The sequence below is a fragment of the Lepidochelys kempii genome, chromosome 3 (assembly GCF_965140265.1).
Source record: "Lepidochelys kempii isolate rLepKem1 chromosome 3, rLepKem1.hap2, whole genome shotgun sequence".
NCBI lineage: Eukaryota > Metazoa > Chordata > Testudines > Cheloniidae > Lepidochelys > Lepidochelys kempii.
In genome coordinates, this window is record NC_133258.1 from 108,501,371 (window position 1) to 108,518,706 (window position 17,336).

The 17,336-nt window shown below is 41.4% G+C and overlaps 1 protein-coding gene across 5 annotated transcripts in view; it reads left to right on the plus strand.

Annotated features, from left to right (window-relative positions):
- Positions 1-17,336, plus strand: part of AIG1 (androgen induced 1) — a 196,153-nt gene that overhangs the window by 56,029 nt on the left and 122,788 nt on the right. For 3 of the 5 annotated variants that reach the window (XM_073337496.1, XM_073337498.1, XM_073337497.1), the window contains one exon: positions 9,031-9,132. In XM_073337496.1, coding sequence (XP_073193597.1) covers positions 9,031-9,132 — 102 coding nt within the window. Of the gene's footprint in view, positions 1-9,030; positions 9,133-16,448; positions 16,559-17,336 lie in introns of all 5 variants that reach the window. The other 2 variants (XR_012158065.1, XR_012158066.1) reach the window with 1 other exon arrangement.

Here is a 17,336-nt window from a genome sequence, read left to right on the forward strand (position 1 = left end):
ATGATTCCCGAGTACGTGTTACTGGCCTGGAGTGGTAAAGTGTCCTACCATGAAGGACGCAGTAAGGCTGCCCTCCCCAGAAACCTTTTGCAAAGGCTTTGGGAGTGCATCCAGGAGAGCCGCGAATGCCAGGGCAAAGTAATCCTTTCACATGCTTGCTTTTAAACCATGTATAGTATTTTAAAAGGTACACTCACCGGAGGTCCCTTCTCCGCCTGCCGGGTCCAGGAGGCAGCCTTGGGTGGGTTCAGGGGGTACTGGCTCCAGGTCCAGGGTTAGAAACAGTTCCTGGCTGTCGGGAAAACCGGTTTCTCCGCTTGCTTGCTGTGAGCTATCTACAACCTCATCATCATCATCTTCTTCATCCCCAAAACCTGCTTCCGTGTTGCCTCCATCTCCATTGAAGGAGTCAAACAACACGGCTGGGGTAGTGGTGGCTGAACCTCCTAAAATGGCATGCAGCTCATCATAGAAGCGGCATGTTTGGGGCTCTGACCCGGAGCGGCCGTTCGCCTCTCTGGTTTTCTGGTAGGCTTGCCTCAGCTCCTTCAGTTTCACGCGGCAGTGCTTCAGGTCCCTGTTATGGCCTCTGTCCTTCATGCCCTGGGAAATTTTGACAAAGGTTTTGGCATTTCGAAAACTGGAACGGAGTTCTGATAGCACAGATTCCTCTCCCCATACAGCGATCAGATCCCGTACCTCCTGTTCGGTCCATGCTGGAGCTCTTTTGCGATTCTGGGACTCCATCATGGTCACCTCTGCTGATGAGCTCTGCATGGTCACCTGCAGCTTGCCACGCTGGCCAATCAGGAAATGAGATTCAAAAGTTCGCGGTTCTTTTCCTGTCTACCTGGCCAGTGCATCTGAGTTGAGAGCGCTGTCCAGAGCGGTCACAATGGAGAACTCTGGGATAGCTCCCAGAGGCCAATACCGTCGAATTGTGTCCACAGTACCCCAAATTCGAGCCGGCAAGATCGATTTAAGTGCTAATCCACTTGTCAGGGGTGGAGTAAGGAAATCGATTTTAAGAGCCCTTTAAGTCAAAATAAAGGGCTTCATCATGTGGACGGGTGCAGGTTTACATAGATTTAACGCTGCTAAATTCGACCTAAAGTCCTATTGTAGACCAGGGCACTGTGGTGTTAACCAGTAGGGAGAGGGATAACAAAATATAGGAAGGCAGATTCTGGCACATTCACTTGAGTGGGGCTACTTGTAGAATAAGATACTATGCAGTGTGATTAAGGGTGTGCCCACAAGTAGCTTAGGTCTAATGCCATTATTGTTCTGCAAATATATAAAATATGAAAATATGCAGTGAGGTCTTTATACGTCAGAGGCTGTAGAGAAATTATTATACAACAGAGAAAAATTAAAATTCCCTAACTTCCCCTATTCTCTCAACAGCTTCCTCCTTACAGAAAACAGTACTGGAAAGCAGGTTTCCTTGACAAGTGCCCAAACAGCTCTCTAAAGGGCTTCTCAGTGGTTTACATTAGGGGCATGTGGGAATCTCAAAATAGAAAATTAAACAGATGTGAATAAAATGCTAATTAGATTTCTGATTGAAACCAGAGTGGTCATGCTTAAAAACTTGTCAGTGGCCTTACACAGCTAAATTAATGTTACATAAATATTTTGTGTTATTCTGTGTTCTTTATACAGAATAATTCATATATTGGGATAAAGTTATTCAAGGAAGAATTGGAAAGTTTTTAAGTGCAATAACTGCAGTTCTGAGAATTATTCTAAATAATTGGCTCTCAGTTTCCTGCTTTCTAAAGTCTTCAAAATGGATTGGTCTGAAAAATAGATGAGAAAGCAGGTTTCCACTCCCAAGTCAAACAATGATGTGTGTAGTGGGGAAAAAACCCTAACAAAACACAGCTTTTTATTTATAGTGCCTCCTCATAAATAAGTATCACAGTTAAGCCATCGGGGTAGCCTGGTCAACATCCTCCTCCCTCCCCACAAAAAACAAAACCAACCTTTCCCCCCCCCCCAAGTAAAACACAACAACAGCAATGGAAACAATAGCCAGAAGATATGCAAAACCTTGCCTCTTTTGTGTTATGTTCTATATTTCTCCAGCTGCTCAAATGAAACATGAGCTGTTTTAGGAGCATAAAAAAAAAAACATACGAGCTTGTTAGATGGAACCAATAACCATCACTGACTACCTTGTTGTCCTTTTTAATAGGACTTTTAGTGATAGATTTTCTGTTTTTATTTAATGAAACCAGAAAATAATGGCCCAATTTTGCCATTCTTACTCATGGTGAGTAGCAGTTTATTCCATGAATAGTCTCATTGGACAACATTCTGATACCTTTACTCCAGTTAAGTGGTACCTTACGGTACTATTCAATGTGAATAAGTGTATAGGAACCTGATCCATTAAATTAATGGTACGGTTTGCATACTAAAGTATTGCTCAAAAGACCTCATTCCTATTTATGCGAAATTCATTTTCCACCAACCTAGCAGTAAAAAGTGGCCTTAAAGTGGCAGTAAATTAGTCTAGAGCAGTATGAAGTACCCTTAGTGAGACTATGAATGAATCTCAAAGCGAATAAGGGGATAAGTGTGGCAGAGTCTCTTCCAATGTTTTTAGTTTATCCCTCTTGTTTTCTGTTTGTTTGTCACAGATCACAAAGTCTGCCAAGTTTTCACGGCTAATTCAGTGTTTTATGTAAACTGTATATGGCAGTATCGTGTTTCTTGTAATTCACGTAGTAGAAGAAGAAGGTGAATAGGTATTTCTAGGTGATTAAAATTGTGCTTTTGTATTTTCAAGAGCTCAGCCTCTTCCTGTGTATATAAAAATACCCTTTTCCCTAATCCTTCCCATTTCAATAATCGTAAACAAACTTTCAAAGATTTATCATTTATCTTTTGGTATTCTATAGTTGGCTTTTTTTTAAAAAAATTCTTTTAGCCACACACACAGCTGACCTATTGAGTATTTGCTGGAGGAACACTGAAAAGATCACTCCTGCACAAACCTAACTAGTAGTCATTCTGTCTTAGAAGCCATGCATGGAAGAGATCTTAGGTCTTCCAGTCATTTTAAATCCTCTTCCCCTGTCTTCTAAGTCTAAGAAAATTACTGCAGATATTTGCCAGCTGTCCCCATCTAACGCCTTCCCCCTACTAGCCTATAAATGACAGGAATTGCCACACTAGAACAGACCAATGTCCTAGTCTGATATTTTGCCATCAAGAGTGGCCAATGCCAAATGCTCCAGATGAAAACTTAAAACTCTAATTGTGCAGCTCCATCCTGTGTAGGAAATTTCTTCCTGTAACAGAATGGCTTGCCCCCTATTGTCTGGAGGGCCTGGGGCTAGCTAACCTGGATTACTAAAGAGACACAGCTGGGTTGGATCAGGAACTTCCCTATAAAAGGCAGTGGGTGGCTGTAGTGGAGGGGGAAAGCTCAAGAAGCTATGACAGAGTCTGCAAAGAATGAGGAAAGGCTCCTGCAGGGAAAACCCTGACACGAGGGGATTTTCCCCAGGCATAGACATCTGGCAAAGATCCAGTCGAAGCAGGGGATAGAGTGCAAAGGCCTCAGGAAGGCCTGGGAGGAGTAAGAGAAACCTTGTGTGATGTGGACTTATGAGTGGACTTTATTTGAGATTTTGTGTTTTATTGCAATTTGTAAACCCAAACTCCAAGGAGGGGTATTTAGGACCAAGAAAATGCCTGAAGTGAAGTTTTATTTGAACTGTGCAAGAGGAAAAAATGAGGTAGGCTGCCTGTAGCATGACCCTGGGCCATGAGGGAGCAAACAGGAGGTGGTTGGCCCACTGCACTTCCTAATTCCTCAGCTCCTGCCCCTCATGACTTTCTTGATAGGCCTTTATAAAATGCATTTGGGTGGAGTGTCAACTGGTGTAAATAGGTGTAGCTCCATGGAAGTCAATGCTATGCTAGTTTACATCAGCTGGGGTTGGTCATAATGAAACTTCACATTTATATAGTGCCTTTCGTTGTGTAGGATCCCAAAGATCCTCACAAAGCATACACATATAGCACCACTTTACTACAGCCACCTCAGAGAGGAAGTCAGAAAGCTTACATCAAACTGCACAACAATGTGTGGAGAAGAAATTTTGCCCAAGGTCACAGGAGAAAATCTTTACTCTTACAAAAAGCACCAGAGGGTCTTTTTGTTCATGCAGAACAGATAAAGCATCCAGTTTTCCCTAGAAATCACTCAGGAAATGAGTGAAACTTAAATGTATGGGTTATCCAGAAACAAAAATATGCAGTAAAAAAAATTCCATTCATTTATATGGTAGTTTTTTTGGTTGGGTGCACATAAACAGCAAATTACACAGTTTTGGCCTCCCTCTGTCAGTTTCTTTGCTTCAATTTCTTTTGTTTTACTAATGCCCTTGGTGACTCAAAAGGAGAAATAATGAACAGTTTCCTGTTTCATGCTTTAAAATTTCCCCCTCAGTTGTATTTTGTGTTCTTTCTGTGTTACTTTCTGAAGCTTTAAAGCTGAGGGGGAAATTGAGTAATGTTTTTTTCTGAAGTGGAAGAAGGAAATTGTTTCTTGGGCCTTAGTAATGCTTTTGCAGCTGCTGTGTATTGTTTAGTGATATTGAGTTGCATATTACAAATCAGTTACTCCTTCTCAGAGGGAACCCAAAGCCCACTTGAAAAACCGACGTGCCCACTTGTCTAGAGTGTACATAGAATACAACGAGTAGCAAAGGAGGCTTTTATGTGCTATTTAACTTCCTCCTGACTATCCAAGTGGTATTGTCTGCAGAAGGGGAGAGAAGGAATTAACATAGGTCATAATTTTGCCATTCTTACTCATGTGGTGCAGCACCTTTGTCCACAAGTAATCTCTTACTGCTGCACAAAAATAAAGGTGGCAGACTCAAGTTGGCAGGAAGCTTAAGGGGCGCAGGCCAAAATGCAGCAATGTGACTATGACAGATATGGCAATTTCCTGCAATATCCCTGAGAAGCCTTACTGAATTAAGTTTAAGTAGCTTTGTAGTCCATTGTATTAAAAATACAAAATTTATGTATCATTGTGGGATTGTATGTAACTTCACTGTGGTGCGGGGGGTGGGATGTGGCCAATGTAAACCCTGGGATGTGTGAAGCTTCAAAGGCCCATTTTAAACAATGTGCCAGACAAGAAGGAACCTTTGTGACAAGCAAAGCTGAGTGGGTTTCCTAAGAAATACTTGGAAGGAAGTAAAATCCCACCTCCAAACCCAACTGTTTAAAGCTACACCCTATGGGGAAACCCACTGTCTGCTGATTACCTGTTACCAGAATCTGAAGATCAGAGCCCTGATTTGCATAAAGGAGGGTCTCTCAGATTCATGGAGGTGTCAGAGCTAACAGCTGTTATGAACTTGTAACCACAGAAAAAACCCTTGGTGGGATTTGAAGGGCTGGTCACCTGTCAGAGCCCTTGTTGGAGTTAGGGGTGATCTGGTAAGCTCATTAGCATATGTTTAGGTTTTCTTATTGTTTTAAATATGTTTTCTCTGTAATGCTTTTACTTTAACAATAAATGTGTTTGTTTAGACAGGACTGTGTGATAACTTACAGCTTCAGGGAATTATACTGTTTATAACCTCTGAGGAGAAAGCAAAGTGGGCCTGCTTAGGCAGTCTGCCTCGCTGGGGAACTCACAGTGTAGGTAGGAAACTGTGCGGTCTGAAGAAAAAAAAAACCTGGTCAGGAGGGAGAGAGACTTGGGCCTCTGTCCAGGAGAGGTGGTGGCAGAGGAACCGGAAGCCTAGGGTACGGGTGCCTTTGCTGGCCCACAGAGGGGGAATATGGGTGCAATTGCTCTGAACTGTGACAGTGACACCCCCATAGAGGCAGATTCTCTGCAGCATTAGCATCCGCTTTGTGCAGCAGAGTTGGGGAAAGGGAGAGAGCATCCCCGGGAGCTGATTATAGCTGCCTGGCTCTTTGCTACAACCTTGAGGCAGAGAAACTTGGGAGCAGCTCTTATTTGCACAGGTTGGCCTTGGTATTCTAGGAATAACATGGAAGTTGGGGATTGCTGAAGTGCATGGTGCTCTAGGCACTGCTTCTTCCCACTCCCATCATGCCTCTCCTGGGTCCTGAGATACTCCCTGTGCAAGGGACTGCAAGGAGGGAGGTATAGAAGCAAGTTCCAATGGCTCTTTGCCTACCTGTGCTACCCCAGTTGGGCAGGGATTGCAGTACATGTAAATGGGGAGCTCATTTTCCCCTTCCCCCTCACTGAACAGCCACATGAAATCTAGCTGAGTTTAGCCCAAATTAAATTACACTAATACCGATATAAACACTCTCTGATATTGAAGAGAATCTTAAACCTATTTAGAAATGTCAAACAATTGCTTATTAATCAAAGCAAGCCACAAGGGTGGGTAGGAAGCTATGTAAAATGTCCTAGAAATAAGATTTTTCTGTCATCCATATTAATTCATAAAAAAAGTTGGGATCAACCACTTAGAGACATTGACCGACCAATGTGAGAAGTATTCCTCCAATTAAAGAGACTTAGGTCAGTGTGGCAGCCGTTGAGTCTGAATGTCCTTCTCTTTGTTGGTTTACATTAGAACTGTAATGTTTTATTTTTTGTGTCTTTCCTTACGTCTGCCTGTGGTGGTGCTTTGCTAAGCAGCATTTACCGTCTGTAGCTCCAGATGGTTGCAACCAGCTATGTTGATTTAATTCCATCCATTGGCTGACTTTGGTTAAGAGACAGATGGTTCCTCCTCTCTTTTCTTACCTTTACCTCATTTTCCTATCATTTTACTTTGCCCCATGCAAAAATCCCAGACCCAAGTGTTTGCCAGTTTAGCTGGATTCATTCAAATATGTTTCAGCTTTACCTTTGGTACCATTGCTTAATGTAGGATTTTCTCCATACAGAGTGCTTTCGAGCCTGATTTTCATGCTACATATGTTTTGATGTCCCAATTGGTCTTAATACATTCTTAGTGACCCACTGCAATACAACATGACTTCAAGGAAGTCAAAGGAGTTGGGAAACTTTGCTTTATTTCCCGATTGTTCAACTGTTCATATTTTGGCAGATAAGTGTCAACAGGTGTGTAAAGAGCTCTGTGATGCCAATACCAATACTGGCACAGAGGAGAGACTTCTTGAAGAGCACTTTATACTTTCAGTATTTTGCAGGCTGTCCATCATAACCTATTTTTTTCCTGGCGCCTACGCACAAGTTGAAGGGTCCAAACTTCTTTTGAGCACCAAAAGCCATCATAACAGATGGGAAAGTGTGTTGGAAACTAAGGAACTATGTACTGTATGTGCGCTGAAGGAACAATTTACCAGTCTACATCATCCAAACGTCTGTCTTCCTTAAGCATACATATCTGTGGTTAGGACGAGGTGCCACCGGTAATCTGTAAGCTAAATTTTAATTTCCCAAAGCCAGAGGCATATGAAGTGAATTATGCTCATCCCATCCACTGATAATTTGCTGACCTTGAAACACCCTTGCCCCCATAAACCCCACATTCCTTGTTCCCACTCCTTAGTCCCCAAAAACCATCCCTCACCCAGCACAATTGGACACATTCCCATTGAATTCATTGAGAGCTGCACCTGCTTGCTGTAGGGCTAAATTTGGTCTAATCTATTCTGCATGGAGATCCTGTAATCTCTCCTGAAACTTACCAGTGAAAGATTCCTGGACCTGTTGTCAGTTTTTCTGTAGCAAGTGATAGCCCTTTTATCCCTACAGGACTGTGAACATAGTTTGAACTGAACTCAAATTACAAAGAAAACAGTGTAGGTTCACGGTATTTAGTTCTATGTTTTCTTTCCAACATTCAGGGTTTTATTAAGTTAAGCTAACACTAATATTTCTATATTGTGTTTATTTTAGATAGACTGCATTTTCAGGAAGGGAGAATACAAATTTAAAAAGAAAGCAGACCTTAAGAGGTTCATAATGTAAACATAGCTTCAATGGAAGCATAACCTACTTCTGTGAAATCTCCATGGCTGACAATGGAGTGTTCATAACACTCTGAATCAGGGGCAGGACTGTTAAATAGTAGAGAAAGAAAATGGAGCTAAATTAATGGTGAGCAAACCTCAAAAAATTTAGCAGTTCCAGCCTTCCAGTACTTATTGCTTTCAGTTAGGATAAAAATATTATGAGAAAAGCCTTTCAGTCTTTCTACTTTCATAGTCTTGGAGAGAAAGAGAAAATGCAGAGGTGGGTCAAAATAAAAAATGGTATAGAAAGAAGTTATCAGCTTTTTTGAACTTCAAAAGAAGTTAAAAGGTTTTGTACAAGCTTTGGCTAAAGGTTTAGGCTAGTATTTATTTTATTCAAACTCATTCTTCCATCCTCAGGTAAGGGGGGTGGGGGGAGAATGAATGCTCACTCTTTGGGCATCTAATAAGTTGTCTCTTTGACAAGAGCCAAGATGAGTTTCATATGGACAAGTGAGTAGGATGTTGGAAACCTATTTTTTTCTTTTGGACCTCTGTGCATAAATTCTGTGAATAACACTTCAAGGGTTAGATTTATTTCTTGGTTAAAGTGTTTGGTTGCGAAATGGGACATAAGAAGTGATGGCCTTCTATTCAAGGGTGAATTTCACCCCATATGAACAGAGCCCTAATACTCTTTATGTTGATATATGCTGTATCTTGTGAGATTTCACATTGTTTTCTATGCTGTTAGCGGTAAAACATAATTAATATACCACATCTACTACTAAAATATAGTACTCAATTGTAACTTGGCCCCAAGTATATAACTAAAAAAGTTATTTCTCCAATCTAAATGTCAAACACAGAAAAGAAAAATTGTAACTTTTGAGAATGTAAAGAACACTCTCGACCACACTGAAAAAAAGGAAGACTGGGTTTATGACCAATAATGTCTGTCTGCCTGTTTGTAGATCTTTAGGTAGATGTAGAGCTATGGATAACTAAAATGAAAAAAGGCAGTGAAATCAGATAATTGACCATAAGCATTTTTTAAATTGTCTTTTCTTTCCCTTCTTTCAGTTTGTTGTGACAATGTTTTGGAGCCTCTATATCTATGACAGAGAAGTGGTTTACCCAAAGCTTCTTGATAATTTTATACCCTCTTGGCTGAATCATGGAATGGTGAGTATAGTAACACATGCACTGTCTTATGTAACCAAAACTGTTAAGAGACTGGTTTCACCATGTAATGGTTCATGCATGTCTTGTACTAATGTCTGTAAAATTCTGATGAAAGAGCACACGATAATTAAGGAAGAAAGCTGAGCAAATGTAAAATCTGTACGTACTTTAGTCCCTTATTCTAGACTTGGAATAGACTTCTGCATATGCCTGGAACCTCCACACAAAAGTCAGCGAGCCTGGAGCCCAGAACTGGTATAAGTCAGCATAGTTTATGGCGCTATGCAGATTTACACTAGCTGAGAATATTACCCTTACTGGTCAAAGCGTATGATTATTAGGCCTATTGAAGGAATCAATATGATTATATCACTGTAATTTGTGATGAAACCTGTTTTAACAATATGCTGGAAAGTGAGAGAAGCTTGTTCAAGAAATTAAATTAATTTCCGTGGGCCATACGGTACCCTTGTGTATGGTTAAAAAACTAACAAAAGTGCTAGCTGCCTAAGTATACCAAAACTGTGTAGCAGAACCTACGTTAGATTATCCTTTTGAAAATGTGGACGTGTGTGTGGTTTTTAAAAAATGCTATTGGAGAAAAAATGGTGTAACTGCCACAGTACAAGGGGCATATCTTTGTTCCACCCCCTTTGCAAGAGGCAATGATATGCCTCTGAAACAGTAGGATATTCTTGCTAGCCTTCAACTAATGTGGCATTTTGTGGATGAGGTAAAGCATTTGATTAAGAGCCCACTTTGTTACCAGGCACTTACTGCAGTACATGCAATAGTGAGCTCACAGATTTCATGCTTGTTTCACACATCTTGTCTGACTGGACCTGTGTGAGATATTTTATTATACCTTTCTGTTGGCATCAGAGCATGGCAAACCATTTGGCACTGTTAATCTGTAGCTACAGCAGAGGCCATCCTTCAAGGGCTGTGCACCACATGGCCAGAGCAGATCAGAACTGCTCACAAATGTCGATCTTGATGAATTGTTTCACGTTCCAGGGGTGTACGCAAACTGGCTGTGTAGTTATTTATTGTTTCCCTAACCTGTGGGTATGGGAAGCAGCCTGGGAATCACTACTGCTAAACAGAGCTGTAACTTCTGCCAGATACTTTGCCATGTTATATGCCAGTTTTAGAGGGAATAATACGATGTAACATGCTCTCTTGCTGGTGGATCTTCCCATGTCTGTTCAGACCGCCCCCTGTCAGTTCTGAGGTCATCCACTAAGCACTCACAAAGGCTGCCAAGCTGTACATACATTCCTATTTTCCACACAGCATCATGCAAACTCTGAGGACATTCCTCCCAGGTGACATTCTGCATACTGAAAATGCCTCACTTGTGACATTTTTTCATAGACCTCCATTGTGAAGCACATGATAATGTGTGGCCCTGTGTATTCAGGAAGTCTCATCATCGAGACCACAAACCTAAAGGGCAATTCAAGCCCATGTTGTTCTGAAGAAATGTAGATTTGCTGAAACATTTGAAGAGGGGTTTTGTTTAAAATCTTTGCACATTGTAGCATTTGCTGAAATGAACTGCGTGCAAATGTCTGGGACATTTTTTATTTTCAACTGTAAGTATTGTAGAAGGCAGTTTTGAATGTCTTTTGAAGGAATTGTTTGCCTTGTCAGTCTCTATTTATCCAAGCATTACTTTGGCTGGGTCACAAGTGAGGCTTCTGGCTATTGGGCTTTTCACCGTCTTTTAATCTAATTTTATCTGATGTTTTACCCATCATATTATCTTCACCAGCTTTCATTCTAATTCATTCTGATGAATTGCCTATCAGAATATGAGATTTGGGGGATTTTCCTCTGGAGAGAAATATTTTCTGCTCTTAAAGTATATTAAGTATATTTCTCCTCAGTGTATTAGCACTTTATTTATGAGCAGGGCTATTGTTTTGACATGGGAGGTTTTAGGAAGTGTCATGAATTTGTTTTTGGTGAAAAGAGCAAAAGTCATGGCAATACAGTTTAGAAAAGTCAAAAGTTACAGGCATTATTTTGTTCCCAAATTAAAGTTTATTCTCCCAATTTTTACTACATTTTGATAACTTTTGAAGACAAGAGTTGCTTTATTGGAACCATGCTTTATAAACCAAAGCCTACATAGAAGACTTACAACCCCAAAAGAATTAAATGTGTCGGTGAAAGTCCAATAGCAGCAGTTGATGAGTTCATGCTCTCTATTGGCCTCTCATTCAGCCCAGTGGCACAGCACTCAATGCTTAACAGCTGCCTCAAATGTTAAGAACTACAGCGGGTTGGGAAATACTATGAAACTAAGCCATTTGCCATTTGGGGGAGAGGTTTTGACTTAAAATGAGAAAGCTTCAATCAAAATGAAAATTTTCCACATACACGAAAAATTGTTTGGGTTGAAAAGCCATTTTTGTTGTTGTTTTGACAACAATATTCTGACTACTCTACTTAACTCCCTGTTAACATCCTGTCAATCCACCCTTCAACTTGCAAAAATTCCTTAGTGGGAAAAGTTATGGATATGGTTGTTTTTTTTAAAACAGGAGCAATCATGACATCTATGGTTACCTTGGTAACCACACAGGGAATCAACCCTGATTCATTATGATCAGTAGTAGTATGGGCATACATCCAAATATTTCAGGATATTCTTATTTTAGATCCTAATTGGAGGAAGCTGGGGGTTCTTCTTTGGTTTAGCCCTACAGAGTGCTCCTTCTTATGTTAGTCCTACCTGCGGTTTTTAGGCCAGCCAGAAATAACTACATGTAGAGCAGCTGAAGGAGGGCCTGTTGATGCCTCCTGACAACAATAAAATGCATCTATAATTTATTATGGAGCGGTGGTAGTGGAGCTAAGATGAGGTTGGTGCTTTCATCTTATTATAAGCCTAATTTTTCTTTCTCTTTGTATCTTCCCCAAAAATGAACTTATCCCCCTGACATTTTTTGGGCAGCCTCTCATTCCAGAGTAGAGTTGTTGTTGTTGTTTTTTCTGGGAATATTACCAGATATCAGAATAGGAATAGTGTTTTGCAAATGTACCCATCTTTCAAATTGTAAACGTTTTCCTGACTGGCTTGGCCTACAGACTCTCCATTTGTTTTGTTTCCCTTTGTCTTGCTGAGACTGTTAGGGCTTTTTTGGGATGGGGGGTAAGGGGTGAATGGGGGTGAGAAGTGACTAGCCCAATGGGGAAGAATTAAAAAAATATGTAACAAATAGCTTCATAATAAAATAAACTGCACAGCAGGATAGGCAGAAAAAGGGTTAAGTAAGAGCCCATTAAAGCAGGGATAGAAGTTGAAACCTTGGGGAAGACCTTGAGAGGAAGGAGGAGTGTTTCCCTGCCCAAGTCCAGGCCAGGTGAACTGGAATCTGATGGTATTGCTCAGTGGTGCTGGAACAGTTTTATAGTGAGGATGCTGAAGGTGGAAACCATGTATTTGGGTTGTTATTACCACTTCAAACTGGGGGTACAGTAGCACCCCCAGCAACCCAAGTTCCAGCACTGATGGTATTGCTATACTGCTTAAAGAGACTTTGTGAGTGAGGGATAGTTTGCTCTTTCACTATCATTTGTTTTGCTCTTTTTTTGGAATTTTTTGAACCAGTCTGTGTCCTGACTCTGTGCACTGGATCAGGAAGAAATGCTCTGTGTAGATCTGTGTGGGCCTCAAAGTGTTAGGCTACAATATTTTGTTTCTCTCCTCCTTACCCCCCTCCCCATTGTCCTGTTATCTGCAACTACAACGTGGCTCAGCCATACAGAGCTATTTTCATTTGTATATAATGCAGTCTAGCTAACACTGTTTCTGAACAAAAATTCTTCACCCTTTAAAAAAAAAGTTAGACTTTCTAGAAATGAACGTTCACAAGAAACAGCAAATAAATATCCCACTTTTAAAAAATAATCATCAGTCACTCACCCAAACTCATTGTTGTCCCTGAAATTTGCTGTGATCAAAGTAACAAATTACTAGAAGATTATAATATCGCCTATTCTATCAAGGGATTTACATTTCTCATTTACCATAACACATAACATATATAACACCTTTAGTCTCTTAAAAAAAATCTAGATGTGTTAGATGGTACAGAATATAATTAATACATATAAACTTGCAAGGCTATGCCCTGTATGCTTATATAAGTCCACAGCATCACACGCTGATTAACATCTGCTAATTCGTCACTCATAGCAAATATTCTTCTATTCCACCAACACATCACATTATTAGAACTTATATAGAATTCAGAGATAATTTAATGTAACCTGGGACTGTATTTCTTTTAAAAAAATACAAACATCTAATAAACAATATATAAAATCATATACATCCAGCAGCATATTTCCATTGCAGAACAGAACAAGAGAACAAAGTTAAGTCTGGGTAGGCAGAAGTGAAGTGCAGTGATCGTGAATGATGAAGGATTTATATGGTAGTGGAGACCCTATTCGTTGTGTCCAAATGTTTGGGTTTAAAAAGATGAAGAATTTTTTAAAGGAAGTGTAACCAACTGTTGTTAGATATTAGCTAGACTCCAGTGAAACACACTTAACATTAACCTGTTTTTAACAATGTATTTTTTAATAAAATTTGGTATTTTGGGACACTTTACACTTAAATATGATTCAAGGTAACTATATTTTTAAGAGAAGACAAGGTAAGTGAGATCTTTTATTGGACCAATTTCTGTTGATGGAACGGACAAATAAATTTTAAGAACAATTGAAAACAATGGCAATATGATGTTTCTTTAGTTAAATTTTTAAAGCTGTACTAAACTGGCACTGTGAATTAAAACAGGAAAAAATAGTAACTGGACCAAGTTTGGTTGCCTAAAATAGCTCCGTTATCCATGCTATTTGGCATATTTAGTACAGTATTTGATTTGCCCATGCCTAAACAGTAATAATCGTTATATTGATGCTTACATCACATATACTATGGTAAAGAGGCCAGAGTACCTAGATTGTATACATTATGTATGATTTTTGTTATACACAGAAATTTGTGTAAAACAAAGACCTAACTTGAAATAGTGATCTCACCGAAGTCAATGCCATTGAGTTTGGTGGGCCAGGATTTGACCTGTTTCATTTAGTGAAGTGAATGCCACCCCTAAATAACCCAGGTTGAGTATATAGTTGTGTAAACCACAGGCTACATCTTCATTTTATACCGAGCAGATTATCTGAGAACAATGTGATTACATCAAGCAATACCTGTTTATAAATCGCTTATATCCTCTATTTATCAAATGTTTTGTAATTTTAGCAGACTGCACGACTGAACACAGCCTTGGTAGTTTGTTTAAATTAGTTCTAAAACTGAGCCCCTTCATCAGACAAGTTATTATTCAGTCTTGGGTATAGGGTCCTTCGCTCTGGATATACTTTCTATTTTTTCTCCTACATCACCAAAGATCCATATTGTTTTAAAAGTGCTTCAACCTCATGACTCTTACTGTGTCATTGCTCAGTTCTGTGGGCCTACTTTCTAATAACTCGCTTTCAGATTTGATCTCCAGTGATCTTAAGTATTGTTAATTAAAAAATAAGCTTTAGTTATTTTAAACTGTTGTGGTGCTGGGTAAAATTTGCGTCATATTGTGGCTACATGTCAGCAGTGGATGAAGTGGCACATATATATTCTATATTTCTAGGACTTGTCTTCACTGCATACATTCTTAGCTTGAGTTTTAACTCTAGGTTTGTCCCTAACTCAACTCCCATACACACAAATATCTAGCTAGGTCAGAGATGGGCAAACTGTGGCCTGTGGGACCACCCTGCCCGGCCCCTTGCCCGGGAGACTAGCCTCCAGCCCCTCCCCCACTGTTCCCCCTTCCCCACAGCCTCAGCTCACTGTGCCTCCGACGCATCACTCTGGGCAGCGAAGCAGCGAGCTCCTGGGGCAGCCCAGCTGCAGAGCCTGGCCTGACCTGGTGCTCTGTGCTGTACAGGGAAGAAATAGTTGCTCTGTGCTGCACGGCTGCCTGTCCTGGTGCAGCTGTGCTGCCAGCCACTGGTGCTCCAGGAAGCGCGGTAAGGAGGCAGGCAGCAGGGGGGCTTGAATAGAGGGCAGGGGAGTTTGGGGAGTGGTCAGGGGCTGGGGGTATGGATAAGGGTTGGAGCAGTCAGAGGGCGGAGAACAGGGTGGTTGAATGGGGGCAGGGGTCCCGGGGGAGGGGCAGTCAGGAAGAAGGGGGGGTTGGATGGGGCGGCGGGGGGCAGTCAGGGGTCAGGGAGAAGGGGTGGTTGGATGTGGTAGGGATCCTGGGGGGGCCATCAGGAAGGGCGGGGGTTGGATGAAGCAGCGGGGGGCAGTCAGGGGCAGGGGTTCCGGGGGCAGTCAAGGAGAAGGTGTGGTTGGATGGGGCAGGGGTCTTGGGGGGGCAGTCAGGAAGGAGAGGGGAGTTGGATGAGGTGGCGGGGGGCAGTTAGGAGCAGGCAGTCCGGGGTTGGTCAGGGGACAGACAGCAGGGGGTGGATGGGACAGGGGTCCCCAGGGGGCCATCAGGGAACAGGAGGGTTGGATGGGGCAGGAGTCCCGGGGGGTGGGGTGGGGGGGGCCATGTCTGGCTGTCTGGGGAGGCACAGCCTCCCCTAACCAGCCCTCCATACAATTTCAGAAACCCGATGCGGCCCTCAGGCCAAAAAGTTTGCCTGCCCCTGAGCTAGGTCCTTTTAAACAAGAGCTGGCTGGCCTGGGAAGGACAGGAGGGGAAAAGCTTGAATGCTGCTGTAGCTTGAGCTGGTAGTGCAGTGGGGATGCAGCAGTTTAAGTTACAACTCCTCCTCAAATGCTAATCCGGTCACTCCGCTAATCCGGTCACTCCGCTAATCCGGTCACTCCGCTAATCCAGTCACTCCGCTAATCCGGTCACTCCGCTAATCCAGTCAATTACGCCATGTAGCTCCACTGCTATTTTGCAGTGTCCTTACTCTCATTCTGAAGTAATTCAAGTGTTCTAACTCAAGCTCACCCTTACCGTGAAAACAAACTCTTAGGTCTAGTCTACGCTTTCAAATTAGACCAACCTAGTTATGCAACTGGACTGTGAAAAATGTCATGCCCTGTATGACATAGTTAGGTCAACCTAACTCCCAGTATGGAAACGACTAGGTCGATGGAAGAATTCTTGCTACTGCCTCTTGAAGGGTTGTATTAATTACGTTGACAGAAATGCCACTTTCATTGATGTAAGAATCTTCTACACTGGGGCACTATAACAGTACAACTATCAGCTATGCTGCTGTAGCATAGATATACCCTTAAACGTTTGAGTTTCGTCCTACAGGTTCTAAGGAGATGTAAAGTGTCCTCAACTCTCATTGGCTTCATTTAGAGCTGACGACGCTCAGTACCTTGCAGTTTGCACCTACCACATGTACAACACACACTTTAATAGTAAGTATAATAATGCAGTACTTTATACTTTGTGCTTACATAGCAACATGTGAGCAGGCCTGCATATAGAATTTGTCCAAGTTATCACATGGTTTCAACAAGAGTCCTTGTTTATTTCTAACTGAGAACATCCCAGATTCTTAAAATACTGTTTACATATATAATACACACACACATTTTCTAGGAATCTGGGATGTTCTCAGTTACATGTGTGCGTGTGTATATATATTTGAATCAATTTAATTTGTGGCAGGGAAGATAACACAAAGTAGTAAAATTTACTGAAGTGTTTAGCGGGTTCAAAGATCAGAAATGATGAGCTATCTCAGGGATCGGCAACCTTTCAGAAGTGGTGTGCTAAGTCTTCATTTATTCACTCTAATTTAAGGTTTTGCGTGCCAGTAATACATTTTAACGTTTTTAGAAGGTCTCTTTCTATACGTCTGTAATATAGAACTAAACTATTGTTGTATGTAAAGTAAAGTTTTTAAAATGTTTAAGAAGCTTCATTTAAAATTAAATTAAAATGCGGAGCCCCCCTGACCGGTGGCCAGGACCCGGGCAGTGTGAGTGCCACTGAAAATCAGCTCACGTGCCGCCTTTGACATGCATGCCATAGGTTGCCTACCCCTGAGCTATCTCAATATGAAAATACAGAAGAGAGAATCTTGTGGGAAATATGGGCTGCCTTTACGGTGCTGGAAAGTTGATTATTGTATGGATCATGTGCCAGTGTAGTTTATAATATGATATTTTCCTTTTTTATGCTTCTTATTCT